Below are 23,559 nucleotides of genomic sequence, written 5' to 3' on the forward strand. Positions count from 1 at the left end.
GAGTCCATCTCAAACATGAGCAGTGCCGTGGTGCACTCAATGGCGAACGTAGGTGCTGCCATGGAAAGGATGGCAACCTCCATGGAGGACATAAATCGCCAGACTCAAATGAGCATGGTGGCTCTTCTAAATAGATGGGCTGCTATAGAGGATAGATGGGCATCTATTGGGGAGAGGAACCAAAGGAACATGGACATCCCCGTTATGAGGACTGTCAGTACAGAGATGGGCCCTCATGGCCCCACTGATGTGCAGCAAGGTGCTCTCCAGTTATTTGCTAGCAGTGAAGTGCGGGTGATGCATGAGAGGGATGTTGGTGGTCGACAACAAGGGAGTGTGGGCTCCTCTCCAAGCGCTCACACTCCTATGCCACTGCGGAGCCCTCGGCCAGAGCCCCAGATTCCTCACCCAACTGAGATGGCCGTCTCAGCCCCTGCACAGCCGCAGGAGGAGCAGATTGTTGATGAGCCCTCCCAGGCTCCCAAACCCAGAGGACGCCCGCCAAAGGTGTCGAAGTAGGAGCAGCATGGAATTGAGCAAGGTGCCTCTACATCTGCTGAAGCCATAGGGGAAGCACCACGTAGAAGCATGCATAAGAGAAAGTTAACACACAAATAGTCACAAGGGTAGTCACTTGAGTGTTTTGATGTAATACAAAGTGAAGATTATCATCGTTATTTTAATTGTAATAAAGAAATACGATGGCAAAGATTCAAAGAGTTGGCCTATGTGTGCCCAGAAATGGAAGTGTCACAGTGAGGGGTCAGGGCGCCTTTCATCTGTAATGATGGTGGTGAGAGTGATAGGAACCCACAGTTTATTGTACAGATGGTGTATGGTGTGTTAAGAAGGTCGGCCAGACACTCATTTCCATGTGGCAGCCACATGTGTTTGCTTCGTAAACTTAAGCGAATCTGGCATGGATTAGTACATCCCTTGCCTCACAGCCAGCAATGTGCTCACGTGCTGGTGGAACTGGCACATCCGCCTCCGCAAGGTCTTCCTCCTCTGATGAGGAGGAGGAGGCTGTGCACTGAGCCACTTGTTCCTCAGGCAGCGGTAAGCCATGCTGCTGTGCGATGTTGTGCAGGGCACAGCAGACCACGATGATTCTGGAGACTTTGGCTGGTGAGTACTGTAGGGCTCCGTCTGATCTGTCGAGGCATCTGAATTGCATTTTGAGCAAGCCGATGGTTTGCTCTATGATGCTTCTGGTGGAAATGTGGCTCACATTGTAGAGCTCCTCAGCTTCGTTTGATGGCCTCCTCATCTGTGTCATTAGCCACGTCTTCAGGGGATAGCCATTGTCTCCAAGGAGCCATCCAGAAAGTTGGGTTGGCGGATTGAAGAGCTGAGGCACAGTAGGCTGCTGCAGGATGAACGAGTCATGGCAACTGCCAGGGTACTTAGTGCACACATGCATAATGTTCTTCCTGTGGTTACACACCAGCTGAACGTTAAGAGAGCGGAAGCCCTCGTAGTTCACAAATACAGCTGGGTTGTGATGGGGTGCCCTAATGGCCACATGTGTGCAGTCTACGATGCCCTGCACCCTTGGGAAGCCTGCCATATTTGCAAAGCCAACCGCACGCGCGGTTACACTTGCTTCATCCGTGGAGAAGTGGATGTAATTGTGCGCCTTTGCAAAGAGGGCATCGGTAACCTGCGTGATGCAAGTGTGTGCGGCTGACTGGGAGATGCCGCTGATGTCTGCTGATGATCCCTGGAAGGACCCTGAAGCAAAGAAGTTGAGTGCGGTGGTGACTTCAACAGCCACTGGTAAGGAGTGGCCACCCGCTCCTCTGGGCTCCAGGTGTTGGTGCAGCATTGTGCAGATGTCAGCGACTACCTCTCGTGAAAGTCTCAGCCTCCTTTGGCACTGCGTCTCAGTTATGTTGAGGAAGCTCATCCTCGGCCTGTAAACCCTGTGTTGGGGGTATCTCCTGCGGCGCGGTGCAGCCCTGCGCTGACGCCCTCTGCCCTGTGCAGCATCAGGTGGCTGAGGAGAAGCTTGGCACTCCTGTTGTTGCTGCTGTTGTTGTGCCTGGTTCTGCTGCTGCCACGGCTGGTTTTCCTCCGATTCTGAGGACCAGGATGACAGGGTATAAATGGTTCCCATCCCGCTGGTATATATGTCAGTTGAGGAAGAGATGTTATAAGCACTCAGTCAATGTGGGGAGAGGGTTTTCCAAAGAGGTCACTGTGCATATGGATCTCAGCTTAAACACTTACAAGCTTAATAGACCTGCAAAATTTGTTCCAAAACCTCAAAACACAAAGTCCTGCCATCTGAAAGTCAGCCATGTTGCATGTCTGCTTTTATGCTGCAGGTGCAGCTGTCAACAATTCATCTACTTGCTGAACCCGGCACAATCAGCTGGCATGTTTGTCGCACAATGGGCAACACGCTGAAAATGACGTAAAATGGGAAGAGCCTGTAAAAATGGGATTATGTAGGCAGTTAACAAGCTGTTAATTGCATTAAGTGCCTCTCCCGTCGCTTGGTGTCGGGTCTGATTGGGACTCGCAGACCCGACACTTTGCAAAGTTGGGTGGAGGCGGGTTCATAACCCGCCGTCAATCATTTAGATTTTCACTCCTGACCCGCCTCCAAACTCGTCCTCTGAGCACCAGCAAAATTGCGGCCTTAGGATCCATAATTCAGAATCAAATTTGTGAACACTTAGAAAATGCATAACTAATCCAAGACTAAGAAAATCAACAAGGAAGCAACAATCTGCCTCCACAACAAGATACTTGGCTGTTGGGACTGTATCATTACTTTATAATACATTACAACAGTGACTACACTTCAAAAGTAGCTCACTGGCTGTAAAGCGCTTTGGGACATCCTGACGTTGTGAAAGGCGCTATATAAATGCAAGTCTTTCTTTCTTTTTTCTTTCTTATTGTTAGATTACATGGGTGAAAAGGGTTAAAATATAGAATGCCAACTCCAGTAAAATAAAGAAACTGCACACAAATGTAGACAAAGGATTCAATTCTCTGTCTGAATCATCATTCTGGACAGGCAGGTTTCACCTGGCATCCTTATCATTATTTGAACCTTGAGAAGGTCCATGTAACCTTGTTAAAATGTAATTAAAGAATGGTCTGGATACCTCGAGAAAGGAAAGATAAGAGGAGCTCATTTACTTTAGCAAAGTTAAGAAAGTGGATAACAGGACGATTGAAGACTGAGTCAGCTTCACCCATATCAATAGGACCATGGAATCATGTACACTGTAGCTCAGAAATGTACATGAAATTGCGTGTGAGCAAGATGTCATCCTGTCTTGCTGAGAATACCATGGAAAGACATTTTGATAATAAACTTGTAAGCAACTAAGGAATCTAAATCAGCTGCTGTAACAGGAATTTGGATTCGACCCAGGAAGATTGAGCTTAAGAAATGTAACTCAAGAGACATTGGCCCCAATACTGGGCGGGTTTTCCGAACCGGGGGTGGGTTGGGGTTTTCTGTTGGGAAACCCGGAAGCCTGAGTTTCCCACATGCTGGGGAATTTTGACTGCAATGGAACTGAATAGCAGGCGCTGTGTATAATGGGCGGCCGATCCGATCCGGCCAGAATTTCTAGGCCAGAGTCTTTTTGAGACTACTTTGCTCCAATATTTTGTTACCAATAGTTTCCGAACTGAAAAGTCAAACTTTTTGTTAGAATTTGTTCTTTTTTTTAACTTTCACTGTTTCTTGAATAGCATTTTACTTTCTAGTGACGCGTTTCCAGAGACGTATTTTGAATCTTAGTCCAGGCAACCATTGACATGAATCAGTCATTCATGAAAGAAAGACTTATGAAATAATACTGGGTGGCCTGCGGGTGGCGCTGTCCAGGGAGAGTATAAATACTCGGGCATGGGCCCAACTTGCGCAGGACATTCTTAACAGGAACTAGTGAAGGACACAACTAGACCTCCATGTTGTAAAACAGTTGATTAAAGCTTTGTTTAATGCTTAGACCAAGTGCCTAGTAGTTTTCTTACATCAGCCAATTCAGACACAATTGAAGTCATCACCCAGACCTGCCTATGACCAAACTACTGCTGAAGAGCAAAGTAGTCTCACAAAGACCCAGGCCTAGAAATTCTTCTCAGGGGCAAAACTGGCCATATCGGATCGGCCGCCCGGTATCAGCTTCTGATATTCAGTTCCATTTTTTAAAATTCATTTTTATGGGATGTGGGCGTCGCTGGCAAGGCCAGCATTTATTGCCCATCACTAATTGCCCTTGAGAAGGTGGTGGTGAGCCGCCTTCTTGAACCACTGCAGTCCGTGAGGTGAAGGTACTCCCACAGTGCTGTTAGGGGGGGAGTTCCAGGATTTTGACCCAGTGACGATGAAGGAACGGTGATATATTTCCAAGTCAGGATGGTGTGTGACTTGGAGGGGAACTTGGTGGTGGTGGTGTTCCCATGCGCCTGCTGCCCTTGTCCTTCTAGGTGGAAGAGGTCGCGGGTTTCGGAGGTGCTGCCGAAGAAGCTTTGGCGAGTTGTTGCAGTGCATCCTGTAGATGGTACACACTGCAGCCATGGTACGCCGGTGCTGGAGGGAGTGAATGTTTAAGGTGGTGGATGGGGTGCCAATCAAGCAGGCTGCTTTGTCCTGGGTGGTGTTGAGCTTCTTGAGTGTTGTTGGAGCTGCACTCATCCAGGCACGGTCTGTTTCGATACTGAATTAAAATGTAGTGTTGTTTAGCCGAATCTGGACTTGCACCTGTTCAGAATCATCACGTTGTGTGGAGATGAGCCAAGGCTGGCGGGGAACGGCTCCACACAGCAGACAGCGAACAGCCTTTTCGAACCACAAAAGTAACAAAAAACACACCCGTATTATAAATGATGTCGGATGAAGTAACTCAATCTAGTGGCAATCCCACTTTTTCCAAAAACTCCGGCCCAGATGCTAACACTCCCACAGTTGCAGAGTTGGAGGAAATCTTGCGCAACAACAGAGTTCCCCTCAGCCGCATAGATGAAGTCTGGCCCAATCTATACATAGGGGACATGTAAGTACATCTTCAAACAGCAGGAATAGTCATGACAAAGTCGGTGTTGGTATGTTTGGAGAAACACTGATTAGATAAAACTTGTGAGCGTGAGATGGGCAGGATAATGAAGCTAAAGTCTCTTAAGTGTGCCTAGTCATTCAGCAGAATTTAAGCCGTGTTCAGTGTAAGCTGGTGGAGTAGTTTAAGCTTCCATTGAGCCTTCAGAATTCTCACAACAAGGGTGGCTTAATCTTTTTGTAAACCGCCCAGTCCTGATATGTGCTTTTTAAATTTTTTAGCAGTTGTATTGCGAAGTAATAAAGAATGGAACCGAAGGACTTTAAGCACTGTTTTACTTTTTTTGTGCCAAATTTAGGCTATTTCACTCGATCACAGGATTCTCATTATTCTCTCATGTAGGGGCTAAAAAGGGCAGAAAAACTAGCAAGGCAAGTCAATCCGTGCCAGTCACACACCTGCTGGCAAGCTGATGATTGGTAAAGGGATTCCCACTGAGGAAGAATAAAAATAACTTACAAAACCAAAGGTAAAGTCATAATAATAGTAAAGTGTGAAGGTGATGTTTAGTGTTCTGTCTAGAGGGGCAATAGCCTTAATAAGGCAAGGGAGCCTCATTCTCCATACCCTCACCAGTTTTCGCCTTTGCTTGTGGGTAAGGATTTCCAAGTTTGGAGATCGGTGCGATGGGTGTCCACAAGTCACAGTCAACCAGCTCTTCAGCAGTAGTTTGGTCATAGGCAGGCCTGGGAGATGACTGTGCCATAAGAAAACTACTAGGTACTTGGTCTGAGTATTAAACAAGGCTTTAAGCAACTGTTTTTCAACATGGGGATCTAGTTGTGTCCTTCACTCGTTCCTGTTAAAGAATGTCCTGCACAAGCTGGGCCCATGCCCGAGTATTTATACTCTCCCTGGACAGCGCCACCAGCAGGCCGCCCAGTATTATTACATAAGTCATTTTCACATGAATGACAAGATTCATGTCAGACTGCAATTGTTGTCTGTCATGGTTGCCTGGACTAAGATTCAAAAAACGTCTCTGGGAATGCGTCACTAGAAAGGCTCACTGGTTTATAAAATGAGAACCACCCATGTAGCACTTTAGTGTCCAGGGTTACACCGGGGGCAGGTGCTAAGACCCAGTCAAAAATAGGTCTCCCTGGCTGATGGTTGTGGGAAATTTCAGCTATAGGAACGAAAGGTCAATATAAAAGCAGCTAAATGAAGTCAATTGTGCATGGAAAGGTTGTTGAATTAAAGGAGTGTTTGTTTATGAATGCATTTACTTTCACAATGTCTGGCATTATATTACACCAGTAAAAATATAAAGAGCTCAAAGATTTTCTTTGAGCAAAGTGGTAACTGTTGAAGGCATTTACATACCTGAGCACCACAAGTAACAAAACCAATTCTAAAGCAGCAGACTAGTTGGGCCGAATGGCCTGTTTCTATGCTGTATATTCTATGTAATCTGCGCAAACACTTCGATGAGAAAATTGTCACGATCCTGAGAATTCAGTCAGCGTTGAGGCAGATAGCCGCTTTGAACGTTCTTCAACACAATAATCAGAAGCAACGATCTCAGATCACTGTCTAGTACAGATGGCACAGTACGTCATGTCTTGGTTTCTGCTCCACCATTCCCCATGAGGTGAGGTCCCAAGCTCTGCCGGGAGGTCCTGTGGGAAGAAGCTGAGCAGGGACCAGGCGTTTGCTTGCGAGGGAAAGGGGAGAATCAGGAAGTTGAGTCAGCGCCTGTCGCTCTCCCTCGCCTAGTCGGCAATTGTCAAGTTTCACACTGACCTTGGAGGGCCCCTTTGTCCTTCCCACCAACTGCCAACCTGATTCAGCTGGGCAGGATAGCTGCAGTGGCTTCCCCACTCGGGCCCCAATGTTCTAGGACCACGATGGGCATTTATGCATGAGACGCTGGCCTGAGACCGACGGGCACCTCATCCGCTGACAAAACCAACGGCTTTAAAATCGCAGATCGGTGGGAACTGAGCAGGAAGCGAAGCTGCTCCATTTTCTCTGCCCACCAGCTTCATTCTCGCCGATCGGGGAGGGTTAACCGCCGCTCGCCCCACCTAGAGATCAGATCGACACCTGCTCGCAGTTGAAGTTGGCAGGATGGAGGAAGGAAAACGGTGGGGTGAGGGTGAAACTGAAGAAATAATGTTTGTATCACTCCTAACCTTGCCTGAACGGTTGTGTTACACTGAACTGAACATCTCAATGGTCGAAGAGTTACATTTCAGGAATTCTTAACTAGGAGTTCGAGAGATAAGCAGAGGTGTGATTCTCTGTGGTTCCTCAAGTAATTACCAGTGTGTCACTTGCAATCAATGTGTGTCAATGTGAGTAAGGGAACACCAGGAACCTAAAGTAACAATCAATAAAACAACAGATGTAAAGAGGCTGGCCTGCAGCTCAACCAACCATACATAACCAGGAGGCTTCAAACTTATGTTTCAACAAAGTAGCAGTATCATTGGTTATAGAGACCTGAAACATACACTAAACACTTTGAATCAAATGTAGGGTATTCAGAGGCTGGGTATTCTGCAGCGAGTGTCTCACCTCCTGACTCCCCAAAGCCTTTCCACCATCTACAAGGCACAAGTCAGGAGTGTGATGGAATACTCTCCACTTGCCTGGATGAGTGCAGCTCCAACAACACTCAAGAAGTTTGACACCATCCAGGACAAAGCAGCCCGCTTGATTGGCGCCCCATCCACCACCTTAAACATTCACTCCCTCCACCACCGGCGTACCGTGTCTGCAGTGTGTACCATCTACAAGATGCACTGCAGAAACTCGCCACGGCTTCTAGGGCAGCAGGCGCATGGGAACACCACCATCCTGACTTGGAAATATATCGCTGTTCCTTCATCGTCGCTGGGTCAAAATCCTGGAACTCCCTGCCTAACAGCATTGTGGGAGTACCTTCACTACATGGACTGCAGTGGTTCAAGAAGGCGGCTCACCACCACCTTCTCAAGGGCAATTAGGGATGGGCAATAAATGCTGGCCTTGCCAGTGATGCCCACATCCAGTGAATGAATTTTTTTAAATGGGTGGTTGGGAGGCAGAATAAGCTAGGACAGTTGTTTTATATCCCAGACCTGACTTGATTCAAGCCAGGCTGATGTGGCGATGGTTTGATAGTTTTAAATCAGTTCCGTGTGGCTGTGGGTCTGCTGCACTAAACTGTTGAGCACTTGGTACAACTTGACACTCATTCAGAGAGGCTGCAAAATATGATGATGTGGTAAACAGAAAAAATCTTACTGGTGCAATGAAGGGTTATTTGTAAAGCGGGCTGGTGACAGTAAAGGGAACATTACTTTGCTTCTGGGCATGCAGCACCTGACGAGGGAGAGTTTGATTGCTGACACTATCTCCAAAATGGAAGTGTGTCCCATTTTCATAACTAACCCCCCTCACCTTGAGAATCACAAAACTTCGCCAACAGTACAGGAAACATAGAGTCATAGAGTTATACAGCAAAGAAAGAGGCCCTTCAGCCCATCGTGTCCACGCCGGCCATCAAGCCCTGTCTATTCTAATCCCATTTTCCAGCACTTGGGCAGTAGCCTTGTATGCTATGGCGTTTCAAGTGCTCATCTAAATGCTTCTTGAATGTTGTGAGGGTTCCTGCCTCTACCACTCTTTCAAGCAGTGAGTTCCAGATTCCAACCACCCTCTGGGTGAAAAAGTTTTTCCTCAAATCCCCTCTAAACCTCCTGCCCCTTACCTTGAAACTATGCCCCCTGGTTATTGACCCCTCTACTAAGGGAAAAAGTTCCTTTCTAGCTACCCTATCCATGCCCCTCATAATTTTGTACGCCTCAATCAGGTCCCCCCTCAGCCTTCTCTGCTCTAAGGAAATCAACCCCAGCCTGTCCAGTCCAGCTAGAAATAGTATGCGAGTTGCATTGTAAATATGATTGTACAGTTGTAATATTTTCTGATATTTCTTGCTTCATTAGGACGGTGGCCCATGACAGATTCCGCCTGTGGAAGTTGGGAATCACTCATGTGTTAAATGCTGCACACAAACAGCTTGCTTCCACTGGATGCCAAGATTTCTATGGTACCAGTATGGATTATTATGGTATAGCAGCTAGTGACTTACCAAATTTTGACATTGCTGCCTATTTCCATTCTGCAAGTGAATATATACATCAGGCACTTGATATTATGGGAGGTAAGAAACCATTCTAACATTTCAAATACTAAGCTGTCTTAATTCTTAATTTCATTGCAAAAGATGTATAATGTTCCTCCAATAACTCAGCCGATTATGGTAATGATTAACTGGACTATACAAACCAGATAGGTCCTAGGTTCAATGCTTAATCTGTATGGCCTGAGTACTCACTGCCTTACTCAGTTAATACTGAGTGTGCTCATCTGTCAGGGGCTCTACATTTGGCCTTATCACCTTGGGTTAGGACAGGGAAATTGATCAGGGCTCCGACACCTGATTGATAGTCAGTGATTCCCTTCTGGAAGTGCACATTAAGGGATGCAAGAACCTTCCGAGTCTAACAACAACAACAACAACTTGTATTTATATCGTGCCTTTAACGTAGTAAGACGTTCCAAGCAGTATTTTAAGACAAAAAATTTGATACCGATCCACATAAGGATAAATTAGGGCAGATGACCAAAAGCTTGGTCAAAGAGGTAGGTTTTAAGGAGCGTCTTAAAGGAGGAAAGAGAGGTAGCGAGGCGGAGAGGTTTACAGAATCACAGAATCACAGAAACCCCACAGTGCAGATAGAGGCCATTTCGGCCCATCGAGCCTGCACCGACACATATCCCACCCGATCCCCGTAACCCCTACACCAACACATGTCCCACCCTATCCCTGTAACCCCACGTATTTAATCCCCCTAACACTAAGGGTCAATTTATCATAGCCAATCAACCTAACCCGCACATCTTTGGACTGTGGGAGGAAACCGGAGCACCCGGAGAAAACCCACGCAAACACGGGGAGAATGTGCAAACTCCACACAGACAGTCGCCCGAGGCCGGATTCGAACCCGGGTCTCTGGCGCTGCGAGGCAACAGTGCTAACCACTATGCGAATTCCAGAGCTTAGGGCCCAGGCAACAGAAGGCACGGCCACCAATGGTTGAGCGATTATAATCAGGGATGCTCAAGGGGGCAGAATTAGAGGAGCACAGATATCTCGGGAGGTTGTGGGGCTGGAGGAGATTACAGAGATAGAAAGGGGTGAGGCCATGGAGGGATTTGTAAACAAGGATGAGAATTTTGAAATCGAGGCGCTGCTTAACCGGGAGCCAATGTAGGTCAGCGAGCACAGGGGATGATGGGTGAATGGGACTTGGTGCGAGTTAGGACACAGGCAGCCAAGTTACGCAGCAAAGATCGACCGGGCCACGTCTGTGACACGACAATGTCAAGTTTCGAACTTTGGCCTTTTAATTGGCTGAAAAAAATGGGCATTGGAGCTGGGTTTCATCAAAAATAAAGAGATCATCAGTTCATCCACTACCTGAGGTTAAAGTCTACCAAGCTTCACAATCATTTCCAGATTTAGTCCATTGTTCTCTCTGTGTCTCTTGTTTTTTTTTACCTAATCTCTTTCTTTCCCAAAAAAGCACCATTAGTTGGAAGTGGGCAACCTCCAAAAAAAATTAGACTTTCATTGTCTCAAATGATGGCTCGTTACTATTTAGCTAATTGAAAGCCCAAAACAATTAAGACTGATCTCTGATGTGTATAAATTTGTCAAAACAGGAAGGGCTGCTCGTGAACAAAGACCTTAGGAGACACAAAGCATTCAGATGAGTAAATTCATCAGCCGTGAACCAAAGCTAAATTTACCACTGCAGTAATTCAATACATCTAAAGGAACAGTAGGGTTAATCAAACAGCTTGACAATAGGGAACAAACTAGGATGTTTAAAATCATGAAGGGGTTAGATGGAGTAAATAAAGAGAAAGGTCTAGAAATTCAGTCTCGCCCCGTTTGGGGTGCCAGCCTCGCCAGGGCGCTAAAAGTAGCGCCCCGGAAGCATTCGCGGCCGCCCGCCGGAAATTCAGTGGTAGCGCCCCAAAGGGAAGCGCGGCGCTACTGGAGGCGCCCCGCATCCCTCTTGGGGTGCTGCGACTGAATATCGTGGCGCAACGCTGCGGCACGTCGCGCTGCGGTACTGCAGGCCTTCCTCCCCTACTTAAAGGGGAGGGGCCTTGTTCAGCGTGATCTGGGGCCCAGCTGGGCCCCCGAGGATTGCGAGTGCCGGCAAAAGAGCCCGGCACCGAGGAGAAGTGCCGGGCTCTTGGAACGCAGCCGGCACTCCGTGGGGGGGGGGGGGCGTTCAGGAGGCCGGGGACGGCAGCGCGGAGAGGTGCTGGCAGGTGGCCAGCAACAAAAATGGCCGCCCCGCACCTCTCCTTTAATTTGCGCCTCCACCGCTGCAGGTAGGCCCCCCTGAACCAGTCGCACATAGCGTCCGGCGGTAAATCAGGGGGCGCATCCAAATATCACAGCCGGGGCATCAGCGGGGCGCTGCGCACACCGATGACGTCATCGGTAGCGGCGCAGTGCTAACGGCTAGCGCCACCACTAGCGTCCCGCTGAATTTAGCGGGCGGCGTGGCCAGTGGCTTGCGACCCACTTAGCGCCCTCTTAAGGCGCTAACGGGTGGTGCAGCCAACTGAATTTCTCCCCCAAACTGTTTCCAGTGGCAGAAGGAGCGCTAGCTAGAGCACATGTTTCATCATTTAGAGAGACTGCCAAGTCTGTGAAAGCTCCCTGATTCTGCTCCGATACACCAATAGACCCCCTTCACACATTCGCTTCTAAGGTTACCCAGAGAAAGCCTGGGCTGTGCCTGGCTTCACTCCTTCTTCAGCCGCACTGTCTTTAGCTCAGGAGAGCTGATGTAGACAGTTTTCATTTAAAATCATCAAAGCACTAACACTTCAGATGGAAATGTCAAGTTGGAAAGCTCCGAATGGCTTCTTATGGAGCTACTGGCAAAAGAACCAAAGGCGACATGAGGAAAAATCTTTCTACGCAACGAGTGGTTAGGATTTGGAACGCACTGCCTGATAGGGTGGTGGATACAGAGTCAATAGTCGCCTTCAAAAGGGAATTGGATAAATACTTGAAGGAGAAAAAACTGCAGTGATATGGGGAAAGAGCGGGGGAGTGGGACTAATTGGACTTCTCTTTGAAAGAGCTGGCACACACTTGATGGGCTGAATGGCCTCCTGCTGTAATGCACTATTCCATGATTCTATGAAACTACTGAACTGTTCTTAACCAGTGCCAGCTGTGGCGCAGTGGGTAGCACACTTGCCTCTGCGTCAGGAAAGTTGTAGGTTCAAGTCCCACTCCAGGGACTTGAGCACATAAAGCTAGACCGACACTTCAGTTCAGTGCTGAGGGAGTGCTGCACTTTTGGAGGTGCCGTCTTTCGGATGAAATATTAAACCGAGGCCCCGTCTGCTCTCTCAGGTGGCTGTAAAAGATCCCATGGCACTATTTCGAAGAAGAGCAGGGGAGTTATCCCTGGTGTCCTGGCCAATATTTATCGCTCAACCAATATAACAAAAACAGATTATCTGGTCATTATCACATTGCTGTTTGTGGGAGCTTGCTGTGTGCAAATTGGCTGCCGCGTTTCCCACATTACAGCAGTGACTCTACTTCATTGGCTGTAAAGCGCTTTGAGACGTCCGGTGGTTGTGAAAGGCGCTATATAAATGCAAGTCTTTCTTTCTTTAATGACTTTTCAGCAAAATGCTTGATATGAGAATTGGCGACTTCTTTGTGACAATGGTCATGGTGAGTTGAGGTTGCATTGTTACAGGAGGGGAACGGGAATGGTTCACAAACTTAAGTTCTGCAGGATTTTATTGTATGCCGGATGTGGTGGGGTCCGAGATTAATGCACTTTTAATTCACAGGAAATTTGATATTTTAACTTCTTCTATAAAATTTTAGCTGGGCCAAAGCGTAAAAAGAAATTAAATTGGTTTCTGTAAACTGCTAGCTGAATAAGGTTTGCTACTGGCTTTCTGTATATTTATGAATACACACCACTCCATCTGAAGCCACTGCAATGTTAACGTGTATCAGGAATTTACTCCTGACTGTGAAAACTTTGGATTACCTCAGTGGTCCTTTGAACTAATGCTAATCAAATCATAGATTCTTTACATAACCACTGATGGGTTAATTTGTTGATAATATTTTTAAAGTTAAACTTTCTTTTTGCCAACAAGCTTCTAAAATTCACTTTGCAGCTGTTATGAAAACAAGAGGAGGTAGCAAAAAGGGTACATGAGTGTAGGACTCCTTTCTTAACCAGGATGTAAAAAGCCCAACAAGCGAGGGAGCACTGTTGGATCTAGCAATGGGAAATGAACTAGAACAGATAAGAGAAGTAAGTGCTGGGGAACATCTAGGCAATAGCGATCACAGCATAATAAGGTTTAAGGCAAAGAGTATGAGGTAATGCATTTGGGGAGGGCTAACAAGGCAAGAGAATACACAATAAATTGTAGGATACGGAGAAGCATAGAGGAACAGAGGGACCTTGGAGTGCATGTCCACAGATCCCTGAGGGTAGCAGGACAGGTAGATAAGGTGGTTAAGAGGGCATATGGGATACTTTCCTTTATTAGCCAAGGCATAGAATATAAGAGCAGGGAGGTTATGCTTGAACTGTATAAAACATTAGTTAGGCCACTGTTAGAGTACTGTGCACAGTTCTGGTCACCACATTATAGGAAAGATGTGATTGCACTAGAGAGGGTACAGAGGAGATTTACGAGGATGTTGCCAGGACTGGAGAATTTTAGCTATGAGGAAAGATTGGATAGGCTGGGGTTGTTTTCTTTGGAACAGAGGAGGCTGAGGGGAGACTTGATTAAGGTGTATAAAATTATAAGGGGCCTAGATAGAGTGGATAGGAAGGACCTATTTCCCTTAGCAGAGAGGTCAAAAACCAGGGGGCATAGAGGAGAGTTGAGGAGAACGTTTTTCACCCAGAGGGTGATGGGGGTCTGGAACGCACTGCCTGAAAGGGTGATAGAGGCAGAAACTCTCATCACATTTAAAAAGTACTTGGATATGCACTTGAAGTGCCGTAACCTGCAAGGCTATGGACCAAGTGCTGGAAAGTGGGATTAGGCTGGATAGCTCTTTGTCGGCCAGTGCAGACATGATGGGCCGAATGGCCTCCTTCTGTGCCATAAATTTCTATAACTCTATGATTTGAAAAACCAAACTGAAATATTCTTATAGTTTCAACAATGTTTCAACATTTGTCTTTAGAAAAATAAATACATCTTCTGTAAACAAGAATTTGATTCCCCCACAGAAACAAAGGCTGGAATTTTGCTGGTGCTCAGGGGAGGGTTTGGAGGCGGGACATTCAGCAAAATTGCAAAGATTGACAGGGGGTCAGAAACTCGCTGTCCAGCCACCTCCAAACAATCTTCCCAGGTGTCTGGTCCCCGATTTGCGCATGGACCCGACACCTAGCGGTGGGAAGAGGATTATAGGCACTTAACTGCTTGTTAACAGGTTGTTAACAGGCAGTTAAGAGGCTTTTTGCAATTTTGACAGGTGTACTGTGGGCTTCCCGACGTCCGGACACCACGCCAGGTAAGTGTGGTGTTCTGTGGGTCTACTGTAAGGTTTCTGCATTGATGACAGCTGCAGAAGTGGTGTGAAGGATCCAATGGTACACTGGTGAGTTTCAGAGGTACGAAAATGTTGGGAAAATCATTTTTAATGTATTTAGACTTTTCTGTAGGTGACAAGATTTGGATTGTGTGTGTAGTCCCACCTCATTGGGAGAACCTCTCTCACCAGCGACAGATCGCTTCTGTAACCTCACTTGCAGCTGCCATCTGTTCTAGCCTAAGGAGGGAGTCACTGGAGAGCTTGGGTGCAAGGGCTCACCTTTGTACAGTGATTGTCAGTGTTTGCAGCACCTCAATGCTGTCAAACACTGAAAAACCAGCTGTCAAAAAAATTGTGCGTGGCCCCTTTAAGAAAACCGGCAGATGACACATCATCAACTGACGTCATCTGACACTGGCTTCCTCTTAAGTGGCCGGCAAGCCCGCAGGGCAGGGCTTAACAAGGCCAATTGGTGCAAAATCGCGTCTGTGCATCGAACGTCGTTGGGGGCGGGACTGGAACCCGGAAGTCAGCTGTCCCACCCCCAAGCCGCATCGACCGGAAAAATCGCAGCCAAAGAGTTTCTCTCTGAAGTAAATAAAAATGTGATAAGTTTCGATCTAAAGCTTTACCTGATAAAACCTTTCTAAAATTAAATACCCAGCCTGTGCAATATCTGTTGCTGCTGTATCTGTTATGGTCCTTATAATAATATTCACCTAATCGGGCAAATTCTGAAAGGCAATGCACCTGGAGCAGAGCCACACTAGCTATAAATATGGGCTGGAGATAACACAATAAGCCTCAATTCTCTGACTTGCACTCATACAGAGCAAAACTGCTCCAAAACGCAGCCTCATTGAGTTTTCCCTAATATACTTTAGTCATGGTATCTAGTTTGTAAAAAAAAATATATTCCTTATAAATCATAAGGTTTCTTTCGATTGAGCCTTACAACAACAACAATAACAACTTGCATTTATATAGCACATTTATATAACAAAAACAGATTATCTGGTCATTATCACATTGCTGTTTGTGGGAGCTTGCTGTGCGCAAATTGGCTGCCGCATTTCCCACATTACAACAGTGACTACACTCCAAAAAGTACCTCCGTAAAGCATTTTGAGACACCCGGTGGTCGTGAAAGGCGCTATATCAATGAAAGACTTTCTTTTCTTTAGCATAGTAAAATGTCCCAAGGCACTTCACAGGAGTGTTATGAAACAAAATTTGACCGGTGAGGTAGGCTTTAAGGAGCACCTTAAAGGAGGAGAGAGAGGTAGAGAGGCAGAGAGGTTTAGGGAGGGAATTCCAGAGTTTAGGGCCCAGGTAGCTGAAAGCACGGCTGCCAATAATGGAGCGAATGAAATAGGGAATGCGCAAGAGGCCAGAATTGGAGGAGCGCCGAGATCTCGGAGGGTTGTAGGCAGGGATCCCGGGCAGCCGGTGAGCCGCCTTTCAAATTGAAAAAAAAAGCGCATGCGCGGACTTTTGAATGGGCCGTGCAGCCCCTTAAAGGGGTCGTGCGGCCCCCCAAAAAAATGACAGGGAATATTGGTTTTAGGGCTGGAGGAGGTTCCAGAGATAGGGAGGGGGGGGATTTGAAAACGAGGATGAGAGTTTTAAAATTGAGGCTTTGCCAGACCAGGAGCCAATGTAGGTCAGCGAGCACAGGGATGATGGGTGAACAGAATTTGGAGCAAATTAGGATATGGGCAGCAGAGTATTGATACTGCAGGCACTATCAATATATTTATGTTTCACAAACCATAGAACATTCAAATGTAACAGAAAACATATGGCGGATTTATGACTGAGCACTTCTCAGCTCTACCTCAAATGTGCCTTAATTACACTCAAGATTAATGCTAAAAAAAGATTGATTGATGACTTTCTCCTTGGTCGGTAAAGCTTAGGGCTTGTGATTAATTCGCAGTGCAAAATGAGGCTTAGTTGTAACAACAGGCAAGTAGACTCAATACCCGAATGTTAATTTAAGGCTGAACAGTAATGGTGTAATCGCGTCTGAGTCAGAAGGTTGTGGGTTCATGTCCCACGTCAGAGACGTGAGCACAAAATCCCAGGCTGACGCTCCAGTGCAGTGCTGAGGGAGTGCTGCACTGTCGGAGGTGCCGTCTTTCGGATGAGACGTTAAGCCGAGGCCCTGTCTGCCCTCTCAGGTGGACGTAAAAGATCCCGTGGCACTATTTCGAAGAAGAGCAGGGGAGTTATCCCCGGTGTCCTGGCCAATATTAATCTCTCAACCAACATCACAAAAACAGATTATCTGGTCATTATCACATTGCTGTTTGTGGGAGCTTGCTGTGTGCAAATTGGTTGCCGCGTTTCCCACATTACAACAGTGGCTCCACTTCAAAAAGTACTTCATTGGCTGTAATGCGCTTTGGGACATCCGGAGGTCGTGAAAGGCGCTACAGAAATGCAAGTCTTTCTTTCTTTAAAAACACAAGCACAGATGGGCCAATTCCCCAAGATGTGCAGAAACTGTGTGAAATTGTATTTCTGGAATGGCTGTGTTGTTTTGAGAAACAGGATTATCCAGACGGATTGTCGATGAGTTAATTCCCTCGTGAATAACTCACTTTTGTTCAATACTTCTCTTCTATTTTTGCAGCCTGGTATTTGAATCACAAAGCTTCTACTCCAGCACTGTCATTCACATGAGATTAGTGAGTCATGCTGTGTATGAATACATTAAACAAAAACAATCTGACACTAGGCCTCACTGCTAACCAATTCTCAGAGTTGAGTCAGGTGGCGCTCAGAATGTATTACACTGAGCCTCGCTTGCACGCGTATCTCACTCAAAAAAAGGTACGCAAAACAGAGAAGGTAAAACCAACCAGGCATTGCATCCGGTCTCGGTTGAAAATGTTTCTTTCCTCAAAGTTCAATTGAGCCAGATTCTTTGAATCCAAATTCAAGTTCCAATCTCTATTTCCGCCGCCCGCCCCCCACTCCTCCCCTCCAGAAATTTAGACATCTCCTTGTGAGCTGGTTTCCATGGATACCTTGGTGTGGCATCTTTTGATGCAAATCAGCAGAGCTGGAAAAGTTCATTGAAACTTGACATTTGCCTGTTAAAGACACTTAAAAAAAACCAACTAATATTGTTCACATAACTGCCTGTAGAGGGAATAAGAGACACATTTGGTGCTGAACGAGGACACCGTCTCTGTTAGGATTGTACCTCATATATTTGTGACTAGTTTGAGAAAGGTTCTTATGTCAGGTAGAGACAGTAAGGACTGTCACACACAAGTTATTTATTTGGACAAATAAGGGTGTTGTGACATTTCTCTTTCGCTTGTTAGATGCCCAGTTTGCTAGTGACAGGGTGATGACACACCTACTAAAGCTCTCACAAGGGACGAGTTCAGCACTTCGAAAATATTACCTCCATTTGATTTGGAGTTTATTCCAAAATCCATAAACTAATATTAATAAATGCACTTTAGTCTTAAAAAGAGCTTGGTTGCCTCAGCAAAATCTACTTTGATTCAATCATAGGATTACATAGGATATACGGCACAGAAACAGGCCATTCGGCCCATCCAGTCCGTGCCGGTGTTTATGCTTCACTCGAGCCTCCTCCCATCCTTCCTCTTCTAACTCTATCAGCATATCCTTCTATTTCCTTCTCCCTCATATGTTTATCTAGCCTCCCCTTAAATGCATCTATACTATTCGCCTCAACCACTACCTGTGGTAGCGAGTTCCACATTCTCACCACTCTCTGGGTAGAGAAATTTCTTCTGAATTCCCCATCGGATTTCTTGGTGACTATCTTATAGTGATGGCCTCTCGTTTTGCTCTTCCCCACAAGTGGAAACATTCAGAAGATAGGAAACCCCTTCCAAGCCTCACAGAAGACTAGGTACACTGCACACACGTAAATCAATCAATCAAAGCACCATATTTCTACATATCACAACTAAAAATCAAGTTAGAGATTTCTTCAAAGGATTATAGGCACAACTTAAATCTCATTCAGTGCACAATGAGCCAATAGTCAATTTTGTGCAGTGGTGCAAACATTTTTTTGCACTTTGAAGCTGTAGCACTTTAAAAAAATTGCATGTAAACATTACACATTCAGCTACGGTATTGACAAAGGTTTTGAGACGTGTCCGTCTCACTACAGGTGCTGCACTATTACCCGTGCAAATTTCTCTGTCACATTTTTTTTTAGAGTATTAAGAAAGAGAATAAAGCCAATTATTTCCATTCTGTATAGAAAGCTCCTCACCAAAGGAACACAGCTTCGAATTGATTTCAGCAATCATACTTAAAAAACAACAAACCCAAAAGCTGCCAATGGATTTGAGGATCTGGTTGAGAACAATTGGAATCTAATGGATCTCAGGAAGGGAGAGCAAGTACATGTTGTGGATTGAAAGGGAGACTCAAGTTACACACTTGAGCAGCAGAATGCTTGAATGTTCCTGTCATAAAACACACACTAGCTGATCTGTGGTGGAGTGGAGTTGTGATGCTTACACATGGTCTCATTCTGAGCCAAGAAATGGTGCACAGCAGGGCAGGGGGTCGAAGGGCAGAGCACAGCGTAGGAGGGAAGTGGAGTAAAGAAAGACTTACATTTATACAGCGCCTTTCACGACCACCGGACATCTCAAAGCGGTTTAACGTCTCATCCAAAAGACGGCACCTTCGACAGTGCAGCACTCCCTCAGTAGACCCCAGCAAGGAGGAAGAGTACATTAAATTAAACCACTGGATCTCAAGATTAACAGCAAGATTGGCCATTGAGATGGTGAGCCATGAATTCCTGTTTATAAAGCCCTATCCTTCTCTCCATGATCTAACTGAATGGCGGAACAGGCTCGAGGGGCTGAATGGCCTCCTCCTGTTCCTATGTTGCTCTGTCCTGTAATAGACCGAGGGGATTTAGAGAGAAAAAGAAAGAAAGACTTGCATTTCTATAGCGCCTTTCACGACCACTGGACGTCTCAAAGCGCTTTACAACCAATGAAGTACTTTTGAAGTGTAGTCACTGTTGTAATGTGGGAAACGCGGCAGCCTATTTGCGCACAGCAAACTCCCACAAACAACAATGTGATAATGACCTGATAATCTGTTTTTTAGTGATGTTGGTTGAGGGATAAATATTGGCCAGGACACTGGGGATAACTCCCCTGCTCTTCTTCAAAATAGTGCCACGGGATCTTTTTGTCCACCTGAGAGAGCAGACGGGGCCTCGGTTTAATGTCTCATCCAAAAGACGGCACCTCCAACAGTGCAGCACTCCCTCAGCACTGCACTGGGAGTGTAAGCCTAGCTTTATGTCCCTGGAGTGGGACCTGGAGGCAGCCTTAAGCAACATGCTGGGATTTGTCATCCACTGTTGCATTCTGGCCGTCTGCTACACGATTGAATCTCTTCACTCAAGAGACCCCGGGAAATTCAGCTAAAACCCAAGCCCTAGACTTCTCACAAAGGGATGGGTCCAAACGGAAACGTTCATGAAGACTTTACAAACACAGAAGTCATCTCACCAAACTGAATGATGTTATGAGAATTTATTTTTTACACGTTAGGTATTATTCTCTCCTGAGGTAAATGACGCCACAAGATGGTGGCCAAAAAGGTTTTGAAAAAAATATTTTGAGCGATTTCATTGTCACTCTTGCTAATTGCTTTATTGGTGGCTGTTTGTTGACTGCTGATTCTTGCTTTGTAGTTTTCATGCCTTTTTGATTGGTGTGTTTCCTACCTGTTCAGTCCTGATGTGTTGCCATTTTGTGAATATCATTTTTGAGCCAATTAGCCGCACGTGTGATGTACTCTTCTGATGATGTGCCATACTTTGAGTGTCAGCCGTGGCTCAGTGGCAGCACTCCTGCCCATCAGTCAAAAGGCCGTGGATTCCACTCTCGGACTTGGGCACATAATTTAGGCTGGCACTTCGGTGCAGTATTGACGGAGCACTGCAGTGTCAGAGGTGCCATCTTTCAGGTGAGATGTTAAACTGAGGCCCATCTGCCTGTCCAGGTAGGTGTAAAAGATCCCCACGGCACTGTTTGAAGAAGGCCAGTGAAGCTCGACCCAATGTCCTGGCGTATCTTTGGCGTTCCTCCATTAACCGTACGCTGGGTCCGACTAAGGGTCGAGGCTGACAAGGGGAGTCCCATCCCTAGGCTCTGCCCTCTCTGACACTCATGGATTAGTAAGTAAAGTGTGAGTGGAGATTTTCGCACCACCACCCCCCTCCCCTCCCCGTAAGGCCATCCAGAAAATTTAACGTTAAGTCGGGACTTGGCGTATCTGGATCCTGGCATTGATATGGTCATTCTGCCACACATGGATTTTCAGGGCCAAGGTTTTTAAGATATATATAGATATGCTGAGATACTGGTTAAAAGCAATTGAAATGTGGCTTTGAATCACCTGCGGGGCCTGGTCAGCAGAGGGAGCACTAGAGCAACATCCCCAGGATTTCACAGACCAGATCCTGACGTAATTTTCCCCCACACTGATTTGCTCTCCATTCCTTGTCCCACGAAGGTTTTACCTCCGGCTGGGATAGTTCCACAGGCACTGGTTGCCTTCTGGCATGCTGCCCAAGTGGCCATTATTCATGGGCACGCACGGCCGAGCTCTTGAGCAACAGGTGAGCCGGCGAACCTAAGCCTGACCCTGTTCTCATCGGGGGCACTTTCAGGCAGGGCTCCTTCAGCAGCTCAGCCCATTACAGCATCCACACCGCTGCCCTGGCTGAGATCTGCTATCTCAGAGTTTAGAAGAATGAGAGGCGATCTCATTGAAACATATACAATTCTTACAGGGCTCGACAGGGTAGATGCAGGGAGGATGTTTCCCCCTGGCTGGGGAGTCTCGAACCAGGGGTCACAGTCGCAGAATAAGGGGTCGACCATTCAGGACTGAGATGAGGAGAAATTTCTTCACTCAGAGGGTGGTGAATCTTTGGAATTCTCTACCCCAGAGGGCTGTGGAGACTCAGTCGTTGAGTATATTCAAGACAGAGATCGATAGATTTTTGGATACTAAGGGAATCATAAGAACATAAGAAATAGGAGCAGGAGTAGGCCATTCGGCCCTTCGAGCCTGCCCCACCATTCAATGAGATCATGGCTGATCTTCTGCCTCAACTCCATTCACCGGCCCTATTGCCATATCCCTTGATGCCCTTACTAGTCAGAAATCTATCGACTTCTGTTTTGAATATGCCCAATGACTGAGCCTCCACAGCCCTCTGGAGTAGAGAATTCCAAAGATTCACCACCCTCTGTGTGAAGAAATTTCTTCTCATCTCAGTCCTGAATGGCCTACCCTTTATCCTGAGGCTGTGGCCCCTGGTTCTAGACTCCCCAGCCAAGGGAAACATTCTCCCAGCATCCACCCTATCAAGTCCTGTAATAATTTTGTATGCTTCAATGAGATCCCCTCTCATTCTTCTGAATTCAAGAGAATACAGGCCTAGTTTACTCAATCTCTTCTCATACGACAGTCCCGCCATCCCAGGAATCAATCTCGTGAACCTTCGTTGCACTCCCTCTATGGGTAAGGAGACCAAAATTGTACACAGTGCTCCAGGTGTGGTCTCACCAAGGTCCTATATAATTGGAGTAAGACTTCTTTACTCCTGTACTCAAATCCTCTTGTAATGAAGGCCAGCATACCATTTGCCTTCCTAATGGCTTGCTGCACATTCACTTTCAGTGACTCATGTACAAGGACACCTAGGTCCCTTTGAGCATCTGCATTCCCCAGTCTTTCACCAAGGGATTTGGGGATAGGGCGGGAAAGTGGAGTTGAGGCAGAAGATCAGCCATGATCTTATTGAATGGTGGAGCAGGCTCGAGGGGCCGAATGGCCGACTCCTGCTCCTATTTCTTACGTTCTTATGTTCTCAGTCCAGACTGGCGATAAAACCTGGGCCCTTCCTGATGTGTATAGCCAATTACTCACAGGATGTCCCACTGGGGGATGATTCTGCTACAAGTTAATGGGTCATTGCACAGGAAGTACACAACGTTCAGCCATGTAATTGTGACGTGATTTCCTGTATTTTATGCTTTCTGGCTTATGGCGCAAATCTTAGCTGTATCATTACTAATAAGTTCTGTGCTGCCATGCTGTGCTAAGACATGTAAATACAAATGACAGAATGTGCAAAATGAGACAGTCCAGAAGGTTAAACACTGTTTCCTCCCCCCAGGGAAGGTCTTCGTGCACTGTGCTTTTGGATACAGCAGATCAGCCTCCTTGGTACTGGCCTACCTGATGACTTATCATCACCTTTCACTGCTTGACGCTGTCAAGACGGTGGCCACGCACCGACGGATTTTCCCCAATCGAGGTTTTTTAAAGCAGTTACGGAACTTTGACATAAGATTACAGCAAGAAAGGAAAGTTTGATGTTCTCCCTCGACTGAATATGAACCGTCGCCGTGGCTCTGAATTAATTCTTGTGTGAAGCATCGCCAGTGTTCACCATTACAGCCCCACATCTGCGTACCAGTGTGGCCACAGCTAAAACAGCTTAAAATCCCACTATTACTAGCAGAGATACAGGTTCACTTCGATTCTTATCTCAGTCAAAATTAACTTTCATCCCATTTGTAAACATTTTCGCCTCTTATTTCGCCATTACTGTAGCAACGTGACATAAAATGGCTTCAGTTGACATCAATTTAGCAGCAATGATCAGCACATTATCATATCCTCGGCTTATCAACCATACAGGCCTGTCACTAGATCAGCTTGTTTAATATCCTATTTAAATGTAATAGGTAATTTTGTACAGCCTCTCAAAAAAGATGAATAAATATTCAGCTTATCAGA

The 23,559-nt window shown here is 46.3% G+C and overlaps 1 protein-coding gene across 2 annotated transcripts; it reads left to right on the top strand.

The window, feature by feature from the left end:
- The first annotated feature begins 4,647 nt into the window (after positions 1-4,647).
- LOC147098585 (dual specificity protein phosphatase 13A-like) lies at positions 4,648-23,559 on the top strand. Of its 2 annotated transcripts, none has more exons than XM_085970448.1 (3): positions 4,648-5,027; positions 9,023-9,240; positions 18,971-19,380. In XM_085970448.1, exons 1-3 carry the CDS (start codon positions 4,858-4,860, stop codon positions 19,087-19,089), a joined length of 507 nt encoding a protein of 168 aa, XP_085826574.1. In that variant the 5' UTR covers positions 4,648-4,857; the 3' UTR covers positions 19,090-19,380. The 2 variants fall into 2 exon arrangements, with proteins under 2 accessions (XP_085826574.1, XP_085826573.1); XM_085970447.1 differs by lacking the exon at positions 18,971-19,380 and adding an exon at positions 22,934-23,559 and having other exon boundaries at positions 4,677-5,027.

The sequence above is a fragment of the Somniosus microcephalus genome, chromosome 29 (genome assembly GCF_052327205.1).
Source record: "Somniosus microcephalus isolate GS21.2 chromosome 29, FLI_Smic_1.0, whole genome shotgun sequence".
Classification (NCBI taxonomy): Eukaryota; Metazoa; Chordata; class Chondrichthyes; order Squaliformes; family Somniosidae; genus Somniosus; species Somniosus microcephalus.

Coding starts and splice junctions, on each gene's coding strand:
- LOC147098585 (XM_085970447.1), top strand. CDS start 4,858: ATGATGTCGGATGAAGTAACTCAATCTAGTGGCAATCCCACTTTTTCC. Junction 5,028..9,022: donor AATCTATACATAGGGGACAT/GTAAGTACATCT, acceptor TTGCTTCATTAG/GACGGTGGCCCATGACAGAT. Junction 9,241..22,933: donor GGCACTTGATATTATGGGAG/GTAAGAAACCAT, acceptor TCCTCCCCCCAG/GGAAGGTCTTCGTGCACTGT.